At 54.6% G+C, this 19,732-nt stretch overlaps 1 protein-coding gene across 1 annotated transcript in view; it reads right to left on the bottom strand.

The window, feature by feature from the left end:
- The window catches only part of NKD1 (NKD inhibitor of WNT signaling pathway 1), a gene marked incomplete at both ends in the record, with an annotated part of 85,390 nt that overhangs the window by 24,037 nt on the left and 41,621 nt on the right, over positions 1–19,732 (bottom strand). Inside the window, one exon of the mRNA XM_082863588.1 lies at positions 4,595–4,661. Within this exon, the coding sequence (XP_082719714.1) occupies positions 4,595–4,661 (67 nt within the window). The remainder of the gene's footprint in view (positions 1–4,594; positions 4,662–19,732) is intronic.

A 19,732-nucleotide genomic window follows, 5' to 3' on the forward strand; every position in this document is an offset into this window, starting at 1 on the left:
ATAGGCCTTCTTTGATCTGGACTAGTAAATAATTACAAACACCAGTTGGCTCCCCCTCAAGAAAGAGGAACCCACGAGACAAGAGTCAGGACAGCTCACAGACACGGGCATACTCTGAACCAGGGCTGTTCTCAGGGCTTATATAACCTCGCCATCTGCACAGGAACTCTGAGGAAGGAATACTATGACTGCCCCCAACAAGAAACTGAAGCACAGAGAAGTTAAGTGACTCTCCCAAGGTCACACAGTGAGTGGTGGTAAAGCCAGGCTGGATCTGGGGTCTGACTTCAGAATCAAGGGAGAAGGGTGCCTCTCATGCACTCCGATGGGGTTGCAGGAAGACAACGTTCGAGCCATGCAGACTGGGACAGGCCCTGGACTCACAGTGGGGCTGCTCAGCCGTCTGGGTCTCAGTCCCAACACCACTGCTCTGCTCGGCAGGACCACGGCCAGGGAAGCAGAGACCCCACGGACTCTGCCTGGCGAAACCCGGCTTGGGCCAAATGGAGGCCTGCCTGGCAGCAGCCCTGGGAGCCTGGAGGGAGGGCCTGGCCCCCGTGGGAAGGGCCGCCTGACTCAGGGGCTTTTGGTCCTTAATGCAGGCAGGACTGGGTTCTGTGGAGTCAACTTTCTATGGAAGATGCCAAGCTGGTTGCACTCTGCCCACTGTCCCCTCCAAGCAAAGAGGTCAACAGACAAGAAACAGCCACGATACTGACACTCAGAGGGCAGAGGCTGCGGGTGAGAGGCGGGAGAGAGCTAAGACGCTGGAGAGAAGGGGCCTGCGACCAGGTCTCTCCCTCCTGACGGGAACAGTACTTCAGTCTTTGCTGGGTGGGGAGGACACCCCCAGACACAGGGCTTCCCGGAGGCCTGACACCAATGTCCACCTCGGGCCACAAGCCACAGGCTGCCACCACCTGTCGTCCTGCCCAACTGGGGAGGTGGGGACGTCGGTGGACACTGGAGTGAAGTGTGGGATGACCCTCCCCAGTCCTCAGCGCCCTGCTGGGTCAGCAGAGGAAGGTCCCTCTGGCCACCCCGCCACCCTCCCAGCTCCCAAGCCGCGGGTCCCGCCCTCCACACCCGGCCAGCTCTGGAGCGCGGGACTTTTCATGCTTACTTTGTTCTCTGCACAGTTCAAAAGGAGCTCACAGCCCCAGCCCTAGCTCCAAGCCCAGCCTTAATCTCCCATCCCGTGAGCTCCCAGCTGGCCAGTTAAGGCAGTTAAGACGCTGGATTAGGGCCGGCTTTACATAACAACGCAGGAGCTAAAGCCATCCTCTCCTGGGATGGCTAAAAGACTTCTTTTTATCTTCACGCCTCAGATGGCCTTTTTTTCCCTTAACAGCCCTCCAGCCAGCCAAGAGGCAATGAACTTGGCCGACAGGAAGACAAAGAAGAGATTCAGGATTCAGCTTGCTCTCCCTTGGCCCGAGGCACAGAGGGATGCCCGCAGCCCCAGCTCCAGGCCAGGTGGACGCTTCTCCGTGGCCAGACTCGGCAGAGCTACTCCCACCAGGCCTAGCCATGGGGTGGCCTGCCGTCCACAGCCATGTCCTTCATCCTGGGGCGGAAGGGGGCGCCTCGGACCTGGCGCCAGCGGTGGCCGGAGAACCACAGACGGTCACTGGGGCCAGCATCACCTCCAAGGAGTCTCAGGGGCCACACAGGCAGGCCCAGAGCAGTCCCACCCTACTGCTTTATTTACACTATTTTCACTTTTTAATTCTGTTATTAGTCTTTCATTTCAAAGGAATATATGATCACATTCTTCTCGTAAAACTTAAAACGTGAATTACAGTTAATACTACAATCCTCTGACCACGCTTTCCAATTCTAGTCTCTTCCTCCCCTGTCCAGAAGGAACTACTGTTTCTGTCCGTCTAGACCTCTAGCTACACAATAGTATACATACATATGTGGTATACATTCATATACACAAGGAAATACAGAGTATTGTCTGGTACCCTTTTTTACATAAAAGATAACATACTGAATATAACACACCGCATCTCTCGGCAACCTGGTCTGTCTTACCTTTTGTGCTTCTGTGTAAGCTTTTGTTTGAAGAAAAGGGCTGGAAACTTGACCACCAGCAACCTGATCTAACCCCTCAGTTGGGAAACTGAGTCAGGCTAGTGGCTCCCAAGCCCTCCCCTCGTCAGTGGTGGCACTGATGTGCCTGGACACCATGAGTGATCGGCAAGGTGCCCAGGCTGCCCTCAAAGCTCGACCTGCAGCTGGTGGGCCGTAGGGACAGACCAAGTGCCACCAATCTCCGCACTTTGCCCCGACAGGAGCTGGGACCCTCGGGCACCTCCTATTTATCCCCCATCCATCAACCAATGTTTGTAAGTACCACCCCACAGCAGTTCATCCTTCCTACAAGGTGCCCACATCCTCTGAGCAGCAACAGAGTCCACATCCCCACGCATCGTGTCACAGAGGGCGAAGGGGCCCCAAGCGGGAGGGGCCTGGCCAAGAGCCACGGCAAGTCCCTGCAGGAGCTGGCAGGGGAGCCAGGTCTATGGGCTCCTAGGCCAAGTGCTCTTCCTACTTCATTACAACAGGGCATGCTCTGCACAGAGAGATCAAACAAAGCAGGGAGAGGTGGATTCTGTGGGCAGGCCATTTCATGTCTGCAGGGAAAGATGCCTCATGTGAAATCAATTCCATGATTTCAGACTGAGCCTCCATGGCCAGAGAGGTGCCTCATTTGGGGTAGTGACCAGGGACCCAATAAATGATGAAGAGATAGACAGATGGTGAGATAGGTGGATGGCAAGTGGAGGATGGTTAAATGGGTTAAGGAATGAGTGATGGATGACGAAGAGATGGGCAGAGGATGGATTATGGGTGGCTAGGTGATAGATAAAGGCTGGCCAGCTGATGGATGGGTGACAAAAGAGTATGTAGATGAATGAATAGGCAGTGATGGCTGGGTGATGGGGGAGCAACAAACGGATGGATGAGTGCTGGATGGGGTAGGTCATGGATTATTGGGTGGGTGATGAGTGAGTGATGGGTAGATGAATGGACAGATAGACGAGTGGACAGGTGGGTGCTTGGATGGCTAGTGAATGGGTGGTGGATGGAATAGATGGAAGGATGAATGAACAAGAGGATGAACTTGCTAAGTTACCAGGTGAATGAGCAAATGAATAGAAAATGGAATGAGTGCTGAAGCCCACGTAATCAATGTCTGGGGTCACCTCAGCCTCCAGACCCTACATCCTGCAGACCTTTACCTGACTGCCCAGATCTACTCTAGGTACCAAGCCCCAGCGTCTTTCCATGGAGCTGAGGATAATAGCTGAGGCTTGGGGGAGCCCAGGGCACAATGAGAATCAAAGCCACTGAATCCCTGAGTGTCGCCACCAGATCCACAGGCAAACATGCTCAAGGGAAACACCCCAGAGCCTGGACAGAGCTGTCTGTTCCCCTTCTCTTCAGGACCTGCTCGAATTTAAGCAAAGCCTGAGAGATATCTGGGTCTCCAGCCAGCCTCCAGCTCCCGGGCTACTGAATGAATCTCTCAAAATAGCGCTTCTCAAAGTACAATGAGCATACAAGTTATCTGGGGAGCCTATTGCAGGGCAGAGTGGATTCAGTAGCCTGGGTGGAGCCAGGGATTCTACATTTATCACAGCTCTCAGGCCCCACGTGGCCACAGTCCTCAGGTCTGGCCCAGGCTCTGCTCCAGAACCTCCCGGCACAGTCTCCTCTCCTGTCAAGGCCCTACAAGCCCTCCAAGGCCTAGATTCCCCCCAGAGACCCCGGGGCCCCAGCTCTCCTAACAGCTGCCTGTCCTGGTCCCAGCAGAGAGGGCTTTACTGTCATAAGGCTGCCCCAGTTCGGTGATGCTCTCCTCTGATTCAGAGTAAAAAAGGGAAATGCTATCCCTTTCAGCAAATGCTTTCCGATCCCATCCGGTCCTTTCACCAACTCAGGGAATCAGGCAGGAAAAGGCCCTCGTTCCCATTCTACAAACATGGAAACTTGGGCTCCGAAAGGGTACATGGCTTCCCAAAGTCAAATCAGCATGTCAGTGGCTGGCCGGCCCTCTGCTCGAGTGTCCTAATTCTTTCTACAATGCAGTGCTTCTCCTTGAAGAAAGAAAGGAGTGAGAGCTACAGAGGAGAGCTCTGGGGAGGGGCTGGGGGTGTTCGTGCGTGTGCACATACCCGTGCTCCAGGTGAGTGACACAAGCAGAGAAACACAAGGGCTACTTCATGCAGTGCTCACTACATACCTAACTCTGCTTGAGGGGCCTATGAGTGGTCACTATGCTCACCTCCAACAGGGAAGCTGAGGTCAAACAACCTGTTCAAGACCCCACGGCTAACACGGAGCAGGGCCAGGATGTGAGCCTGGGTGGTCTGAATCCACTCCCGGAGTGGACCTACGAGATGCTACACTTCCCTCTTGCTTCGCACCCCACCTACTCCCAGCCCACCCCCACCGAGAGTCAGAGTCCAGTCCTCCTCCACCTGGTCTGCCGGTTTTCTGGAGGGTACTTGGGGCATGAGGTAGACCAGATGGCCCTTCCCCACCTCACTGCCTTTGGGAAGAAAACAATGGACTCCAATACCTTCTAACCGAAAGTCTTCCTCTTCCTCCTCGCTGAGCGTTTCTCTGAAAACTTCGCCCACGAGCTCCTACAGGAAGAAAAAGCAGGGATATTAAAGGAGTATTGGGGTCAGGTAGGAACCTGGCATCATTACGGCCAAGGTGGCATTGTGAACGTGTGTGTGGCTGGTCGCAAAGAAGCAGGGACCCTGTTCTGATTGGAATTTAGGTCAACTATGTAGATCCTATCACACTTGAAAAGTTAATCGCTGCACTACTTTTTAGGAACTAAGTTATTCTCAGCTTATAGCCCGCCACAAAACATTACACAGGACCACACTTCTCCCCCGGAAAGGGAGTTCCACCCTCCACCCTGGAAAAAGACAAAGATGAGATCAGAAAATGTCCCTCCTCTATCCCTCTGAGCCAACTTGATGGACTCGGGACCATAGTCACCCATGTGGGTCCCAAGAAGAGAACTCAGTTTGGATCCTTCCTCTACCAGAGGGTCCCAGGTGGGCTGTCTTGGTGGGTTTATAAAGAGGGCCTGGTGTGCTATAGAGGGGGCTCCCTAACACAAACCCAAACTCTTCAGCACAATATCTAGAAAGCTATAGGCTCCGCCTTCAACTGACCTTCAATCACGCCTCCTGCATCTCCCCCAACACACGCACCTTCCAGCTACTGGCCTGCACACGCCTTGCCTTGGTCCCCAAGCATGAGTTAAAAATGTCCGGTATCTCATCCCATGTAGCAGAGCTGCTCCCAATCAGTGGTGAGGCTGCCACTCAGGTGTTGTCAGGCTGGCAAGGGAAGTTTGTTTGGTCCACAGGCTGGGAGGCTGGGAAATTTCTGGGATGGCAATAAAGGTCCCACCTATCTGACCCCACCCCAGTAGGACAACTCTAGGTACAGAGGAGAACAGACTAGCGCTTGTCAAACCGTCTTCTGTATTTATTGGTATTCTGCCAGGAGGAGTGAAGTGATCAAAAAAGACTGTTATAAACAAAGGTAAACGAGACCCCTTACTGCAGGACTTACTATGGTAACGGATGCTGCGGATATCTAAGTAGTAGCTTATGCTGCATCCCTCAAACCTATTTAGACCATGAAGTTTTGTTTTTCAAAAGCATCACATGGGATTTGTGTTCTGAGGAATCCACGTTGGGAAACGCTCCTCTTTGGGGGAGGAGAGATGAGGTTGAGGGGGTGGGGTGTCACACCGCTTTATCTTTTTTAATGCCCACAGGATGCTGTGGCAGTGCTTCTTGAACCACAAAAAGGCAAGCAATAAAAAAGCCCAAACTCAGCAGCTCTCACCAACTTCTCCTTTTGAAAAAGAAAGAAAAAAAGTATAAAGAAAAAGAAAAAACACCCTCTTCTTGAAAAATCAGAAGAAAAAAAACCCTGCACTGGAGATGCTTGAAAGAAAAACCAGAGCTCGCCTTGATTAACAAAAGAAAAACAATGCTTTGTATAGCTGATCTTATCAATTGGACACAGCTGGAGATAAGTCTCTTGCATGCATGTTTTTTAAAGATGAACAGCTAACGTTTTATGGATTAGAGATGGTTTTCTCTGTTCTCTTTCTTCTTTCAAATCGTTCTGGGGCATTACACACTCTTCCTTAGAGGTTGTTCAAATGTGGTCATTCAGACTCCTGGTGTCCCATGGACTTCAAAACCAGGCTGCTTTATTCCTCGAGTCAGGATGTCTTCTCTCTCCTCCTCTGCCAATTATTATAATCACCGAACACTTCCTGGGCTTGTAAACTGGCTGTTTGTGTTAACAGAGCTGGAGTTGACGGGGGAACTGGGAGACGGTGACAGGAAAGGGCCGCACTCAACTGGCATCATTAGATGGCTGGGATGCCCCAGCAGCCAATTAGAGTCGATCTTTCATGCCAGAGGAAGACGGATGCCGCTTCCCTGGAAAGGCTGGCAGGCAGCGCTTCCTCACAGGAGCGGGCGACCATCTTCAAGGGAAACGACACACCTGATTGTGCTGGGGCCTTGTGGAGGCTGGGAGCCAGCGCTGACCTCTGTGCCACCCTGACCACTCCTGGCAAGGCCGACAGGACCCGTGAGGTGGAAACTTTTGGGCACCTGCATCTTTTTACTGGCACACTCAGAGGAGTTTAAAGACTCCAAATGTCACCAGCAGCAAAGCAGCCGTCTGGAAGCCCTATAACGATGCCTCGCGGTGTGTATAACACACCCACAGTCATCACTCTGATGACGGCTTCAATGCTCTCTGAGAAGAACTGTCAGCTGAGAGGACCCAGCTCTCTGACATATTAAAGATATGTCTCTGCATATTAAAGCAGAGTTCTGGCAAGTTCTGGGGTCGGTCTCTTCCCGGTAAACCTTACCCTGCTCTGTATAACAGATCGAAGGGCCCTCAGCACCGTGGTCCGCTGACACACAGTGCAGCGCAGGTGCCCAACTCTGGTAAAAATTCATTTCCTCCACTGACCCAGACAGCCCGGGGCCTGAGGAGTGCCGTGTCTGTGGTCCTCAAGCTTTGAATCACTGCACCAGAGGCAACGTAAACTGTTGAGCCAGACACAGGATCACATCCTGGCTCCACGGCCGCCCTCGCCCTGGATGTGGCGTCAGCCACTGCCTTCTGCGAACCTCAATCTACTTACCTGTAAAATGGGCATATGGTGATAAACCACAACAATAAGAAGACAGCTGACACTTATTGTGCCTTTCCTATGCGCCGAGCACTTTATATTATCTCCCTTTATCATCATAGCAGCCCTGCTCTTTCCATCTCTCAAGGAACAGATGCTCCAAAAAATGATTTGCAACTTGTAAAGTGAGAGGTAGAATTGCTATTGTTTTTTTTTCTACAAAGAAAGTGCCCCAACCCTCAAGGAATGAGACAGGAAAATGATGCCAATGACAGTCACTTACATCACCAAGCACTCATGATGTATGAGGCACCGACCAACTGGAATCTTCACCAGAACCTCTGGAGAACAGGGTTCCCAAGAGCCCTGGCTTTAAACAAGAGGAGCCTCCAAGAGGCCCGGCGACTGGCTCTGGGTCATCAGCAGAGCCAAGACTTGAGCCACCGCCTTCCAGTGCCTGGCCTGAGCTTGCACAGTGGAATCGGGGCTCCTGTGGGCATGGGGACAGAGGTGGCCAAGAGTCCTGCCACTTGCCAGGGACCAAGAATCAGGCTTAAAGAAGCGCAAGAAAACAGCCCAGCCAGCAGCTCCAGTGGGTCAGGGGCCAAGTACTCCCATCTGTCCTGCAGGACTCAAAAGCCCCACGGCTCCTCCCCCGTAGATTTGGGACAGGGCCAAGAGTCAGCCGGGAGCCCTGCATGCAGGGTTTGGGGCCAGGCCCTCAGGACCATCCTGCAGGAAGGCACTTGTACCCCTCGACAGGCACGAGCCCCAGTGGGAACCCTAGCACGGAGGGTGCAGGGCATGGAACTGGCGTTGCTCAGACCTTGGTTCAAATTCCAGCTCTGCATCACACAAGCCGGTCATCTGGGGGAAGGAGCTTTATCTCCAGTGTGCCTCAGTCTCCCCAGCTGTGCACAGGGATGAGAGCAGTCACACTGTCTCAGGGTGGGTGTGAAGATCGAGCAAGCCATTGCACGGAAAGTACTTAGCATTACAGCTGATACCACGATGGGGGCTCGACAGACAGTACTTACTGTTTATTACTCTGACTCTTATTGTCAAATGGCTACCAGAACGTTGCTGGGCAAAGCTCACCAGACCCAAAGTGGCCCTGCAGACACCGAGAAACACGCTCTTCTCCTGCCTGGTGCACATTTCTAGCACTTTGCATTTAATCCCCAGGGCAGTCCTTTGAGGTAGAACCACTATTATCCCCACGTTACAGATGATGAAACTGAGGCACATAGAGGTTAAGTGACTTGCCCAAGGTCACACAGCTAGTAAGTGTCAGAGCCAAGATTGAAGGCAGGCTGCCTGGCTCCAAAACCCTTACCCTTCACCACTGCCCTATAGGAAGCCCACACTCGGGGCATGGTAGGCAGTGATCTCCCTTTGTCCACTCAGCCATCACTCTGGCCCCCTGGTGCCAGGCCCCCTCTGCTCTGGCCTCCAGGACAGTCAGACTCAGCTTCTGCTCCAAATTCTCATCAAAGACTTTCCTGGATCCCCAGACCTTCTGCCCCACCCAGCCTGGTGCCAGGCTGCCTCCTGCCTAGTGGCCGGGCTTGGTGGCCTCTCAGGCCACAGGATCCGGACCTGCCTCCCTCCCAAGTCCCAGCACTGCCCTCCTCTGCCCCATGCTGGGCCCCAGGAAGAGAGGGCAGCTCCTCCGGGTGCCGAGAGTGCAGCCAGCACCAGCCCAGAGCCCAGAACTGCAGGCACAATGCCTTATAAGGCCTCCAGAGACGGGAACCCACATCAAAACAGGGCCTTGGGGAGCGGGCTGGAGTTCGGTTGGGGTTTTTCCTCTTTGTCTTTGAGACTTCATAACCCTGAGCTTAATATCTCTCCCCATTGCCTGCCCCAGCAGTTCTTTGTCAATCTTTCTGTTCTCTAAGAGCTAACAGATGTTAGTGCCACGGGGTTTCAAAGGAAACTCCTGGTGCCCACAGAACACGGCACAACTTATAGATTCCAAGAATGCACAGGGCTGGGACATGCCGGGGGAAGAGAAGGGTGGGAGGCAGGACCCAGCCACCCTGTAACCCTTAGATCCAAGCAGTCTGCCCTGGACCTGATCCAGGAAATTCCTGGCGAGCTCCCTCTTCCCAGCACACTGCACAGAGGCAGCGTTCCTGGGGAACTGGCGCTGCTGTGGGCAGGCCCCTTGGAGAGCAAGCTCTGGCCGGCCAGGGCAGGGATGCTCCGTTCCCAGAACCCAGCCGGACCTGGGAGGCAGGCGCCTGCCTGCCCGCCCTTGGGAGCTGAGTGATGGCAGATGCTTTACTTAACCCCTCTGGGCCCCATTTTACTCTTCTGTAAAACAGGGATTTCGATGTCAAAGAGAACTCCGTAAGAAAGTGCAGACAAAATACCTAGGACGGTGTCTGATGCAAAGGTGGGAACACAAGCATGAACTTCTCTCCTCCTTCTGTAGCGCCCTACTCCTGCCACGTGCTCAGAAGAGCCTAACCCTAATACCCAGTGATTCAATGCCTCAGTGTCTACCCTGGGACAACACTTACGCGTGGGCACCAGGGAGGCATGTTCAAGTTCAGTGATGTTGAGGGCAACGTTGTTCCTATCAACCCACAGTCAGAAACACGCTGAACACCCATCAAAGGAAAGTATGCTAGATCTACGCAGTGGAAAACCACATAGTGGCTCCAAAGAGTCAGGCAGACCCGTACACACTGACACACAGAGCCCACGCCACATGGAAGACACGCAGGGTATGATGCTATGTGCATACCCAAGAAAACACCAAACACACACATGTACCGTGAGATCACCCACATCCCAATATCCCGTGGTACCCAACATCCATGGCTACCCCCAAGGAGAGGAAGGAGACGAGATGGAGGGAAATAGGAGTCACAAACTTCAACTTTATCAAAATTGTTGTAATTTTTAAGACAAGTATATTCACGTGTCACCTGGGTCATTAAAACCTGCTTTAACAAAACCGCACCCAATAACCCACTTGATAAAAAAGGGGACTGAGGATCAGCCAGGAGATTAAGTGGCTGGTCCAAGGTCACTTAAGGAGAGAAAAGTGGCTGGGCTGGGCTAGGGCCCCCAGGCCCCGGGCTCCTTGTCCTGAGAATGGGGCAGCAGGCCACGACGATTCTCATGGTCCCCTCAAGCACAGACCTTCTGGGGCTCCAGCCCCCTCCTCCAGTAGGGGGCCGGCTCCTTCTCCTGGGCTACAGTCAGGAATCAAGAGTGAGAGGAAAACCAGGGCCGTCCACTTTCTGGGCTTCAATGTCCCCAACTCCAACATATGCCTCTAACTTGTGGACCTTTTATACTTCTGCCCCACAAGGGCGGGAGGAAGGGATAGAGGGTGCTGGCAGCAGCATTAGGGGGGACTTCTGGGGGTCCTGGCTCCAGGGCTGGGGATTCCCTCCTCCCCAGGGATGGAAGGGAAACAGACTCACTCTTCCGGGACCTGATTTCAGCAGAACCCAGATCTCAAGGGGCAGCTTCCAAAGAGAAATGGTACCTCCTCTCAAATGAGCAAAATGGGGCAGAGCCCTCAGCCACTCCCCTGAGGACACCGCAGCCTCCCGTGGTCGCGGGTCACCCGTGGGCACTACAGGCCCGGCACCTGTCCCCCAGCATCCGCTAAGCTAAGTGGAGTCATCCCCGGGATCTTTCTCACGGGAGCTGGCGGGAAAGACGTCTTCTCTGGTGCCAAGGCTGCATCTAATCTCCTCTCCAGCTGTTGGAGAAGGCCCACCCCAGAAGAGAGCTCCCACGGGGACAGAGAGAGGCCAAGGCTGGGAGAGGGCGCTCGCTCACGGCCTCAGCCCCAGCCTTCTGTAACACGTAGGCTCCCCAAGGGCAGGGATCCGGGTCTGTTTTGCTCTAGGACAGTGCCTGATGCACAGTAGACAATAAGTATCTGTTGGATGACTCCTGAGTCAGGCCCACCCTCACCGGCCTTTCCTGGGCAAGGACAGTTACAGAAGCCACTAAATGGCCCTCCTTGTTCACACCAATTCAGGTCACTTACAGCCGGAAGCTCCAACCCCCAAAACCCCCAGCACGAAGCCACAGTCTCCTAAAACCCCAGCCCAAGATTCCCAGCCAAGCTTGGAAGCCAGAGGGAGGAAGCTGCCACCGCCTGCTTTGCTGCAGCACCTCCACGAGTGTCCCCAAGCCCAGCCCCACTGCGGGAGCCCAGAGAGCTGGGTGGAGGAGGGGAAGGCAGGCCCGCAGAGTTGGCTGGCGTGTTTGGCCCGCGAGGACCAGGGCTGCAGGACTCCAGGGATGTGCGGCAGTAATTAAAATTCCTCAGATTTCTCCCTGGCTGCTTTTAATCTGCTCGAGGTGTAATCCCTGGGCCCACATCCCAGGGACTCCAGCCTGAGCTTCCTTCCTGGACTTGAAGGATTGCTTCTCAGGAAGGTGGGCCGTGGGCAGGGAGTGGGACGGCGGGGAGGGCTTCTGACCCTTGGCGCCAGACTCTGGGGCCACCACATCCCCTTCCTCTGAGCCGCAGGTCCTAGACCCTACAGGGTACAAATAATCCCCAAAGATGGGTTTGTCCTGTCCTGGAGACACGGCCGGCCCCAGGCAGCAAAGAGCCAGCAAAGTCCACTCCCTGGGCTGTCACCCCAGCGAGCTGTCAGCATCCATAAGCCATCGTCCCAACTTCCCCCGGAACTGGGTCCCACTTGGGCTACCACGAGTACTTCATACGTTTCTTTAAATTGGCTCTCTCTCTCTTTTTATTTTAGAACTAGTCTTGCCGTAAGCAAGAAGATCAATAAAATCGTGGGTGTGATGTCCTAGTTAGAGTTGGGGTTTTAAAAAATATCATGCAGGGGCTTCCCTGGTGGCGCAGTGGCTGAGAGTCCGCCTGCCGTTGCAGGGGACACAGGTTCGTGCCCCGGTCTGGGAGGATCCCACATGCCGCGGAGCGGCTGGGCCCATGAGCCATGGCCATTGAGCCTGCGCGTCCGGAGCCTGTGCTCCGCAACGGGAGAGGCCACAGCAGTGAGAGGCCCGCGTACCGCAAAAAAAAAAAAAAAATATCATGCATATGACACAAACACAGGACCATTGAAATACAAGATGTCCACCACTGACCTCAAGGGCCATCCCCCCAGCAGAATGCGGAACGTGCTCCGGGAACCACAAGGTTTAAGGAGCCCAAAGCTGGAGTGTGTGCCCACCTCCACTCTGAGCCATCAGTCTCTTTCTGACAGGTGGGAAGAGGGGAGGCACCGGGCGGATGAGGCAAGCAGCTGGTGAGGTTGGATGAAAGAAGGTTCTCACGGCCCAACAGATGCTCCTCCCCCCTCCCCCCCAACCACAGGCCCTCCTTCTGGAGCTCATGCTTTTGGAATGTGATTTCTGGACATGGAGAAAATGGCTGATGCCAGCAGAAGATGGCAAAGTTTAGCATGACCCAGAAGGCGCCCTAGCCTCCAGCCCCCGGGATTTCAGCGCTCTTCGGAGGAGATGACCCAACGCAAGGCAGATTGTCCAGGCTGGGCGGAGAACGGGGCTTGTGGCTGCGTGAGTGGAATTTTCCTACAAGTCAGTGTTCAAAGGAGTTTCTACATTGGAAATCAGGATCCAACGGGCTTGTCGCGGCGTGGGAGTAACTGAGGTCACGAATATAAAGGACTCAGTGATAATCATAACCAGCGTTTCTTTGGTTAGGGCCCGGCATGTGCCAGCGCTCCGCTCAGCACGTTACGTGCGCTGCTAAATGCTCCAAACAGCCCTACGAGCTGGGGGCCGCTGTCGCCCCGCTTCAGCCACCAGGAAACTGAGGCTTAGAGAGGTTAAGTGGCTCACTGGACGGTCTGATTTTGACCCTGGCTCCTCTGCTGTGTACTGAGTGACTCTGTACAAATGATTTCACCTGTCTGTGCCTCGGTTTCCCCATCTGAACATGGAAACAACGCCCACACCCCCCTGGCGGGGCAGCTGCAGAGGGGAAATGGGAGCACTGATGGAAGCGTGCAGCACACACCAGGCAGTCAGCATGTCGTCAGCACAGCTGTTCCTTCTCTCTCTGGGCCCCATTTCATTCTCTGCCCCCCCATCCTCTTCCACCCCCGCTGTCTTCGGGACGCCGTACAGCTGATCAAAGCCGGACCCGGCAGGGCCTCAGTCACCCTACGAGGCCTCAAGCAGCGTCCCCGGCAGGCTGCCTGCACTCAGCACCTCTCAGAGTCTCTGCCTCCTGCCTGGCCCCTGGCCAGCCGTGCCACCGCCAGCTGACCCTGCCACGCGACCGGTCTGCCGTGCCACTGGTCATCACACCACTGGCCTCCACGTCGCCGGCCTGCCGTGCCCCGCAGCCGAGTGCTGATAACGGGAGAGGCCAAAGGGGCTGGGGTGCGCCTCTGATCGAGCAGCTGGGCCTGCCTCTGCCAGCAGCTCCTGGCCTGGGGACAGGCCCCAGGTCTGCTGCCAGGGTCCAGCGCGTGTGCCCTGCCGAGCAGGGTGGCCGTGAGCCAGGCTGCTTATGACAGACGGCGCTGTCGTCTGTTGAGCAGAAAACGGGGCCTCCCCAGACCACGGGCCACTCGTTGTGGGGAAAGGTTGTGTGCCCTTCCCCGGGGCCAAGGCCAGCCCAGCTGGGGGCCCCGTGCGGCCAGGGTACCCAGGGAAGTGTGGTATTTGTCTCAGCCTTGAGAGTGAGACGCTTAGGCTCTTGCTTCTGCTAATTTAAATAAATAGATGAATAAGATCCTCTTGTTTCGAATATCCCGAGTCCTCGTCAATTTCATGAGCAAAGCAGAGAACAAGGGTGTGGGCCAGACTCTGGGGCCATCCTGCTACACACACACAGGCTCTCTCTCTCTCTCTCTCTCTCTCTCTCTCTCTCACACACACACACACACACACACACACACACACACACACAGAGCCCACCCCATCTGGCCCTGAAGTTCTTGCAGGAGTCATCTTCCTGCCCCTCTGATCCTAGCTGACACCAGGCCTGCCTTCCTCTCTCCTGGTCCCTCACCTCACCCCCATACCCCAGCTCTGACGACCCCTCACCATCACTCGCACCGGCTGGACCGCCTGCCTCAGGGCCTCCAAACCTTGCCTATGCTCTTTCCTCTGCAGGGAGAGCCCTCTCCCCTCGACTGCCGGGTGAAGTCTTACCCCTGCCCCCGCTCTGGCGTGACTGCTGCTTCCCAACATCCCCACTCCACCGAACTGGGACAGAATCAAGGGTCACCCCTCTGGACTCCCAGAGGACTCAGTTCATTCAGGATCTTAGTTGATGATGTGTCGCCCAATCTGTGCCTCAGTGTCCACACCTGTAAAATGGGCCTGTGACCCAGGAGTGCCCTGAGGGTCACACAAGAGGCCGCCATGAAAGAACAGAAGAGTTAAAGACACTGGGAGTGAGGGGTCCCAGGGTCCATGCTGCTGTCAGGTGGGTGGGCAGGTGAGGAACAGCCTAGAGTCTGATCCCATTGTGTTTATAAAGAAAAGAGGCATATGCTCCGGAATGTTTCCGGAAGGACGCGCAGTAGTAGCGGCTGCTCTTGGGGAGCTGAGGAGCTGTCCCTCCAGCTGTCCAGCTTTCTAGACTGTTTGGATTTTGTATTGTCTCTCTTCTTTCTCTTTCTTAAACCGAGAACAGGCAATGGTTTTTTGCTGTTGCTTTTGTTTTGGGGTTTTTTCCCTTTTTTTGGCCACTCTACACAGCTTGCGGGATCTTAGTTCCCCGACGAGGGATCAAACCCGTGCCCCCTACGGAGGAAGCGCGGAGTCCTAACCACCGAACTGCCAGGGAATTCCCTACATGTGACGTTTTTCTATTAGAAAGAAATTAAATTTTGAAATTAAACTTGATCCATGAAGAAGAATGACGCGGCTCCCCTGCCTACCTGACAGCTCCATCAAGCCGCTGGGCCGGCATCTCAGACCTCATGTGTCCCAGCCCTGCTCCCGATTTCTTCCCTGTGTCCAACTGGGGCAGCTTCCTCCTTCCTGTTGCTCAGGCCAGAAACCCGGGAGTCATCCTGCCACATCTATTCCAACCCTTCTGTTCAATCCACCACACATCCTGCTGGCTCTGCCTTTAAAAGGTACCCTGGGGCTTCCCTGGTGGCGCAGTGGTTGAGAGTCCGCCTGCCGATGCAGGGGACACGGGTTCGTGCCCCAGTCCGGGAAGATCCCACATGCCGTGTAGCGGCTGGGCCCGTGAGCCATGGCCGCTGAGCCTGTGCATCCGGAGCCTGTGCTCCACAACGGGAGGGGTCACACGGTGAGAGGCCTGCGTACCACAAAAAAAAAAAAAAAGGTACCCTGACACCAGGTCCTCACCTCCTCCACATCCACCCTGTGTTCCAGGCCATGCAGAGAGGCCATCCTCCCTCGCCAGGATGATGACGATCATTTTCTATTCTCTGCACCCACCTCCCGCCCCATTTCCAAGTCCTCCTAACGCCCCGCAAAGCCCCACCTAATCTGCTGCATCACCTCCCTACCCTCATCTGTTACTTGTGTCACTCTTCCCCAGCCACCCAGGCCCCCTTGCTGTGGCTCAAACATGCTTGGCACTACCTCAGGGCCTTTGTACTTGCTGTTCCCTCCGCCTGGAATTCTTTTGCCAAATATCCCCTCCTCCCACCCCTCCTTCACGTTTTCGTCACCGTCACCTCATCACCTGGGTGAGGGCTTCCAAATCCCCCTATTTGTTTATTTATTTATTTGTTTGTTTGTTTGTTTTTGGCTGCATTGGGTCTTTGTTGCTGCGCGTGGGCTTTCTCTAATTGTGGCGAGCAGGGGCTACTCTTCATTGCAGTATGCAGGCTTCTCATTGCCGTGGCTTCTGTTTGTTGCAGAGCACTGGCTCTAGGCACACGGGCTTCAGTAGTTGTGGCGCACAGGCTCAGTCGCTGTGGCACATGGGCTTGGTCGCTCCGCGGCATGTGGGATCTTCCTGGACCAGGGCTCGAACCCGTGTCCCCTGCATTGGCAGGCAGATTCTTAATCGCTGCGCCACTAGGGAAGTCCCAAACCCCCCTATTTAAAATTGCAGCGCCCCCTCCACCCCCTCACCCTCCTCCCTGCCTCGGTTTTGTCTGGGGCACTTACCGCCATGTGACACACACATCAGTGCCTGACAGAGGAGGCATGCAACGAATACATGTTGACGACTAAACACGGCTCTATGCTTACTGACTCAGAAAGACATTCCCCGCATTTTCTTGAAAGAGAAAAGCAGTTGCCAAAGAGTAGAGAGCATCCGACTGCATCTGCTCAAATTATCTGCATGTGTTTCCATGCAATGCAGTCAGAGAGACCCATCTGGAGAGACCGGCACCAGAACGTTCCCAGAGGTTTGTTCCTGGGCGCCGGATTCAAGGTCGTCAGTTGTTTGCCAGCAACGTGCATGAGGACTTCTACGATCAGAAGTAATAGCAAGGCATTTGGAAGAAAGCACATGAAAGCAAGCAAAAATGGGCCCACGAGCCAGTTCTAGAAGGACTGGCGCACGGAAGTGTGCCAGCAGCGTCCTGGCCCCAACAGATGGTGAGGTTTGCAACTCTCCAGTGAACTGGGTGGTTTCCTGGTCCTAGCTGGGAGGGAAGGTGGAGGCGCTGGGCTTCTCTGCTCCCCAGACCCCACTGCTCCCTCCCCCAGCCACGCCATGCTCACCGACCATGAAGAGACCATTGCCAGAAAACCGCCACTTCCCAGTGCCTTAGGCTGCACACGCATAGGAAGCCGAGGGGCTGGCAAGACCCCTCTTTGTGGTCATGTAATGCAGACAAGGCCTTGATTCCAGAAATGGCATGAGGCCAGCTGAGCATGTCAAACTGGGCTGTCACCGGGAGTGGGGGAGGGTGGCAGCTCCCTCCTCCCAACTCAACCATTGCACACCAAATTCTGCGTTTCCATTCTCAGGCAAGGAAGGGAGGGAGGGAGGGAGGGAGGGAGGGAGGGAAAAATGTAGGTTTGGGGGATCAGGAAGGCAGCCCCTGCTGGTCTGGTCAGCAACCCACGTCTAGGACTACTGTCGCTACAGAGTGGTCCTCTGGGAAGTCCATGGAGGTCTGGAAGATGCTGTGTGGCCAGCATCCAAGGTCTGAGGATGCTTTTGGGTCTGGGGGCAAGAAGGCATCCATGGCAGTGACTTCATCCATCACACCTGTACCTTGTTCCTCTGCAGCCTTTGGGTCATCTGACTCACCCAACAACCCTGGGAGGTCAGTAAGGGAGCTATCACCCCCTTTTACAGATGAGGAGACTGAGGCTCTGAGAGAGGAGGTGAGAACGTGAGCAGTTGGGAGGTACAGGACCTCCTGGGAGGAAGGCTCTCGGGACAGGACACCTGGTGTGTGCCTGTGTGTAGCGGGAGAGAAGCCTGCAACACACGCACACACAGCCTCCTGGACCACAGGTGTTGGAGCCAGACTGGAACCCTCATTCAGAAAGGTCCAAACCCCTCTAAGAATGTCCCCCCAGAAAAACTCCATACAGATAAAATTGCACATTGAACCTTTTTGCGAAATTTAGGTTAAGGACTCTCAAGAGTACAGATGGAGAAACTGAGGCCTCAAAAAGTGACAGGATTTGCCCAGAGTCACAAAGCTGGAGAGTGGCAGACGCATGATCAGATCCAAAACCAGCAGCAAAAGATGAGCCCCCACGGGGGCCGGAAATAAAGACCACAGCCCCTCAACTCCACCGGAGGCCGGGGAGTGAGCACTTCCGTGAGCCGGGTTCCGTGGCCCATGTAGTCTGGGGGAAATCCTGGGATCTGCTGGGGAACTTCTCAAGCCTTTACAGACTGTTTGCATTAGGAAACCCTTCAAGCTGTCCACCACATGCGGGACTTCCCCGACTCCTCTAGATCCTTTGATGTAGGCTCACCTCTCAGTCTCTTTTACCCCCCAACCCTCTCCTCCAGTGTGCAGTCCCCGCCATCAGCCCACACCTGGGAGGTTTCTTCAGAGAACAGCCCTAGGGCTTTGTCTGTGGGGTCAAAGAACCCCAAACCCCACAGCCCGCCCCCACCAGGTAGCCCTGCGCCAGGGACCGCCTGGAGCAGAATGAAAGTCCAGCTTCCACACCTCCGGTGGGGACTGACTCTGAGCCACAGTTTATAGTCCAGAGCTCCCCACAGGGTCAGGCTAAAACCAAGACTTTGCCTGCAATTGCACCTTGCTTGCCTTCTTCCCCTTCTCTGTCCTGTCTCCTCCCCTCCCATACTGGCCTGTCCTGGGAGAGACAGAGAACAGACCTCCATGAATCACTGGCACACAATCCTCGTCTCAGGCTCTGCCTCCGTGGTACCTGTGGACCTAAGCCATCTCTCCACTGAACTACCTGGGTAGTTGGAGGAATCCTGACACATTTGGTGAATTCACACAGAGCAGACGGGCCCGTTAGTCTCGGACAAGGCATCACCGCATGGCCAGGCCAGCAAGGTCAAGTACCAGGGGCCCTAATGTCAGGGTTCAGGCTTGAGTGGCAGGCAGGTGAGGACAGACATTTTTTCCCACCCACCATCCACCCCACCCCCACTCCAAGAAAGCCTCCCCTTCTTTGAGGCCTAATTCAAGTACAGGAAGCCCTCTCTGAGCACCCCCACCCCAAGACTTCTCTTGCTGACTACCCACAGCTCTCAGGGCGGCCTTCACAGATGGTGCCTTCAGGGGGAGTCCAAGGCTGAAGGAAAGCTCTTCGTCCCTTTCAACACCTCTGCACTGGGCACCTGTGAACAGACCTCCCCCCACTCCCTTCAGCATCCACTCCTCTTTCTTCTGGCAACACTCTGATCTTCCTTGGAGAGGCACGCCTCCACAGGCTCACCAGATTTCACAAATAAAAACATACGACACTCAGTGAAACTCGGATCTCAGATTCGATCATTGTTTTGTATAAGTATGTACCATGCAGTATTTGGGATATATTTATATTTTTAAAAATGTGTTATTTATCTGAAATTCAAATTGAACTGGGCACCCCGTATGTTATCTGGAAACCCTAGCCCTCCACCATTTTCATCCAAGAGGTGTGGACAGGGCTGATTTTTCCCCCTAACCCAACAAGGATGGACACATGTCCCAGGCCTGACCAATGAGAACTCTGCACATCCCGGGCCACAGGGATTGGCCAAGGCTGGGCACATGACCCAAGAAGGCCAGAGAGATGTTCTGTGATTGCCCAGAACATCTGCTCTCTTTCTGGTGACATCAATGAGATGTGAGGGTAGGGATCTGACACTGAGGAAAACAGTTTACCTCCTCACAGAGAGAGTCTGTCTAAGAAAAAAGCCATCACAGAGGAAAAGAGAACCAGGAGGTGAAACAAAAGAAAACGTGTCCTGACAATGTTGTCTGAGCACCTGGATCAAACTATGCCTGAAGCTAGTGCTTCCCCTAGTCTTTCAGTTACATGAGCCACTAAATGTCCCCTTTTTGCTTAAGCCAGTTTGAGCTTGTTTTCTGTCATGAATGAGTCATGCTCAATTCAGCCTCCTCTCACCCTACCCACCCCTGGCACAACGCTGGGCACAGAGCC

This window comes from Leucopleurus acutus, assembly GCF_964270905.1.
Source record: "Leucopleurus acutus genome assembly, chromosome: 20".
NCBI lineage: Eukaryota > Metazoa > Chordata > Mammalia > Artiodactyla > Delphinidae > Leucopleurus > Leucopleurus acutus.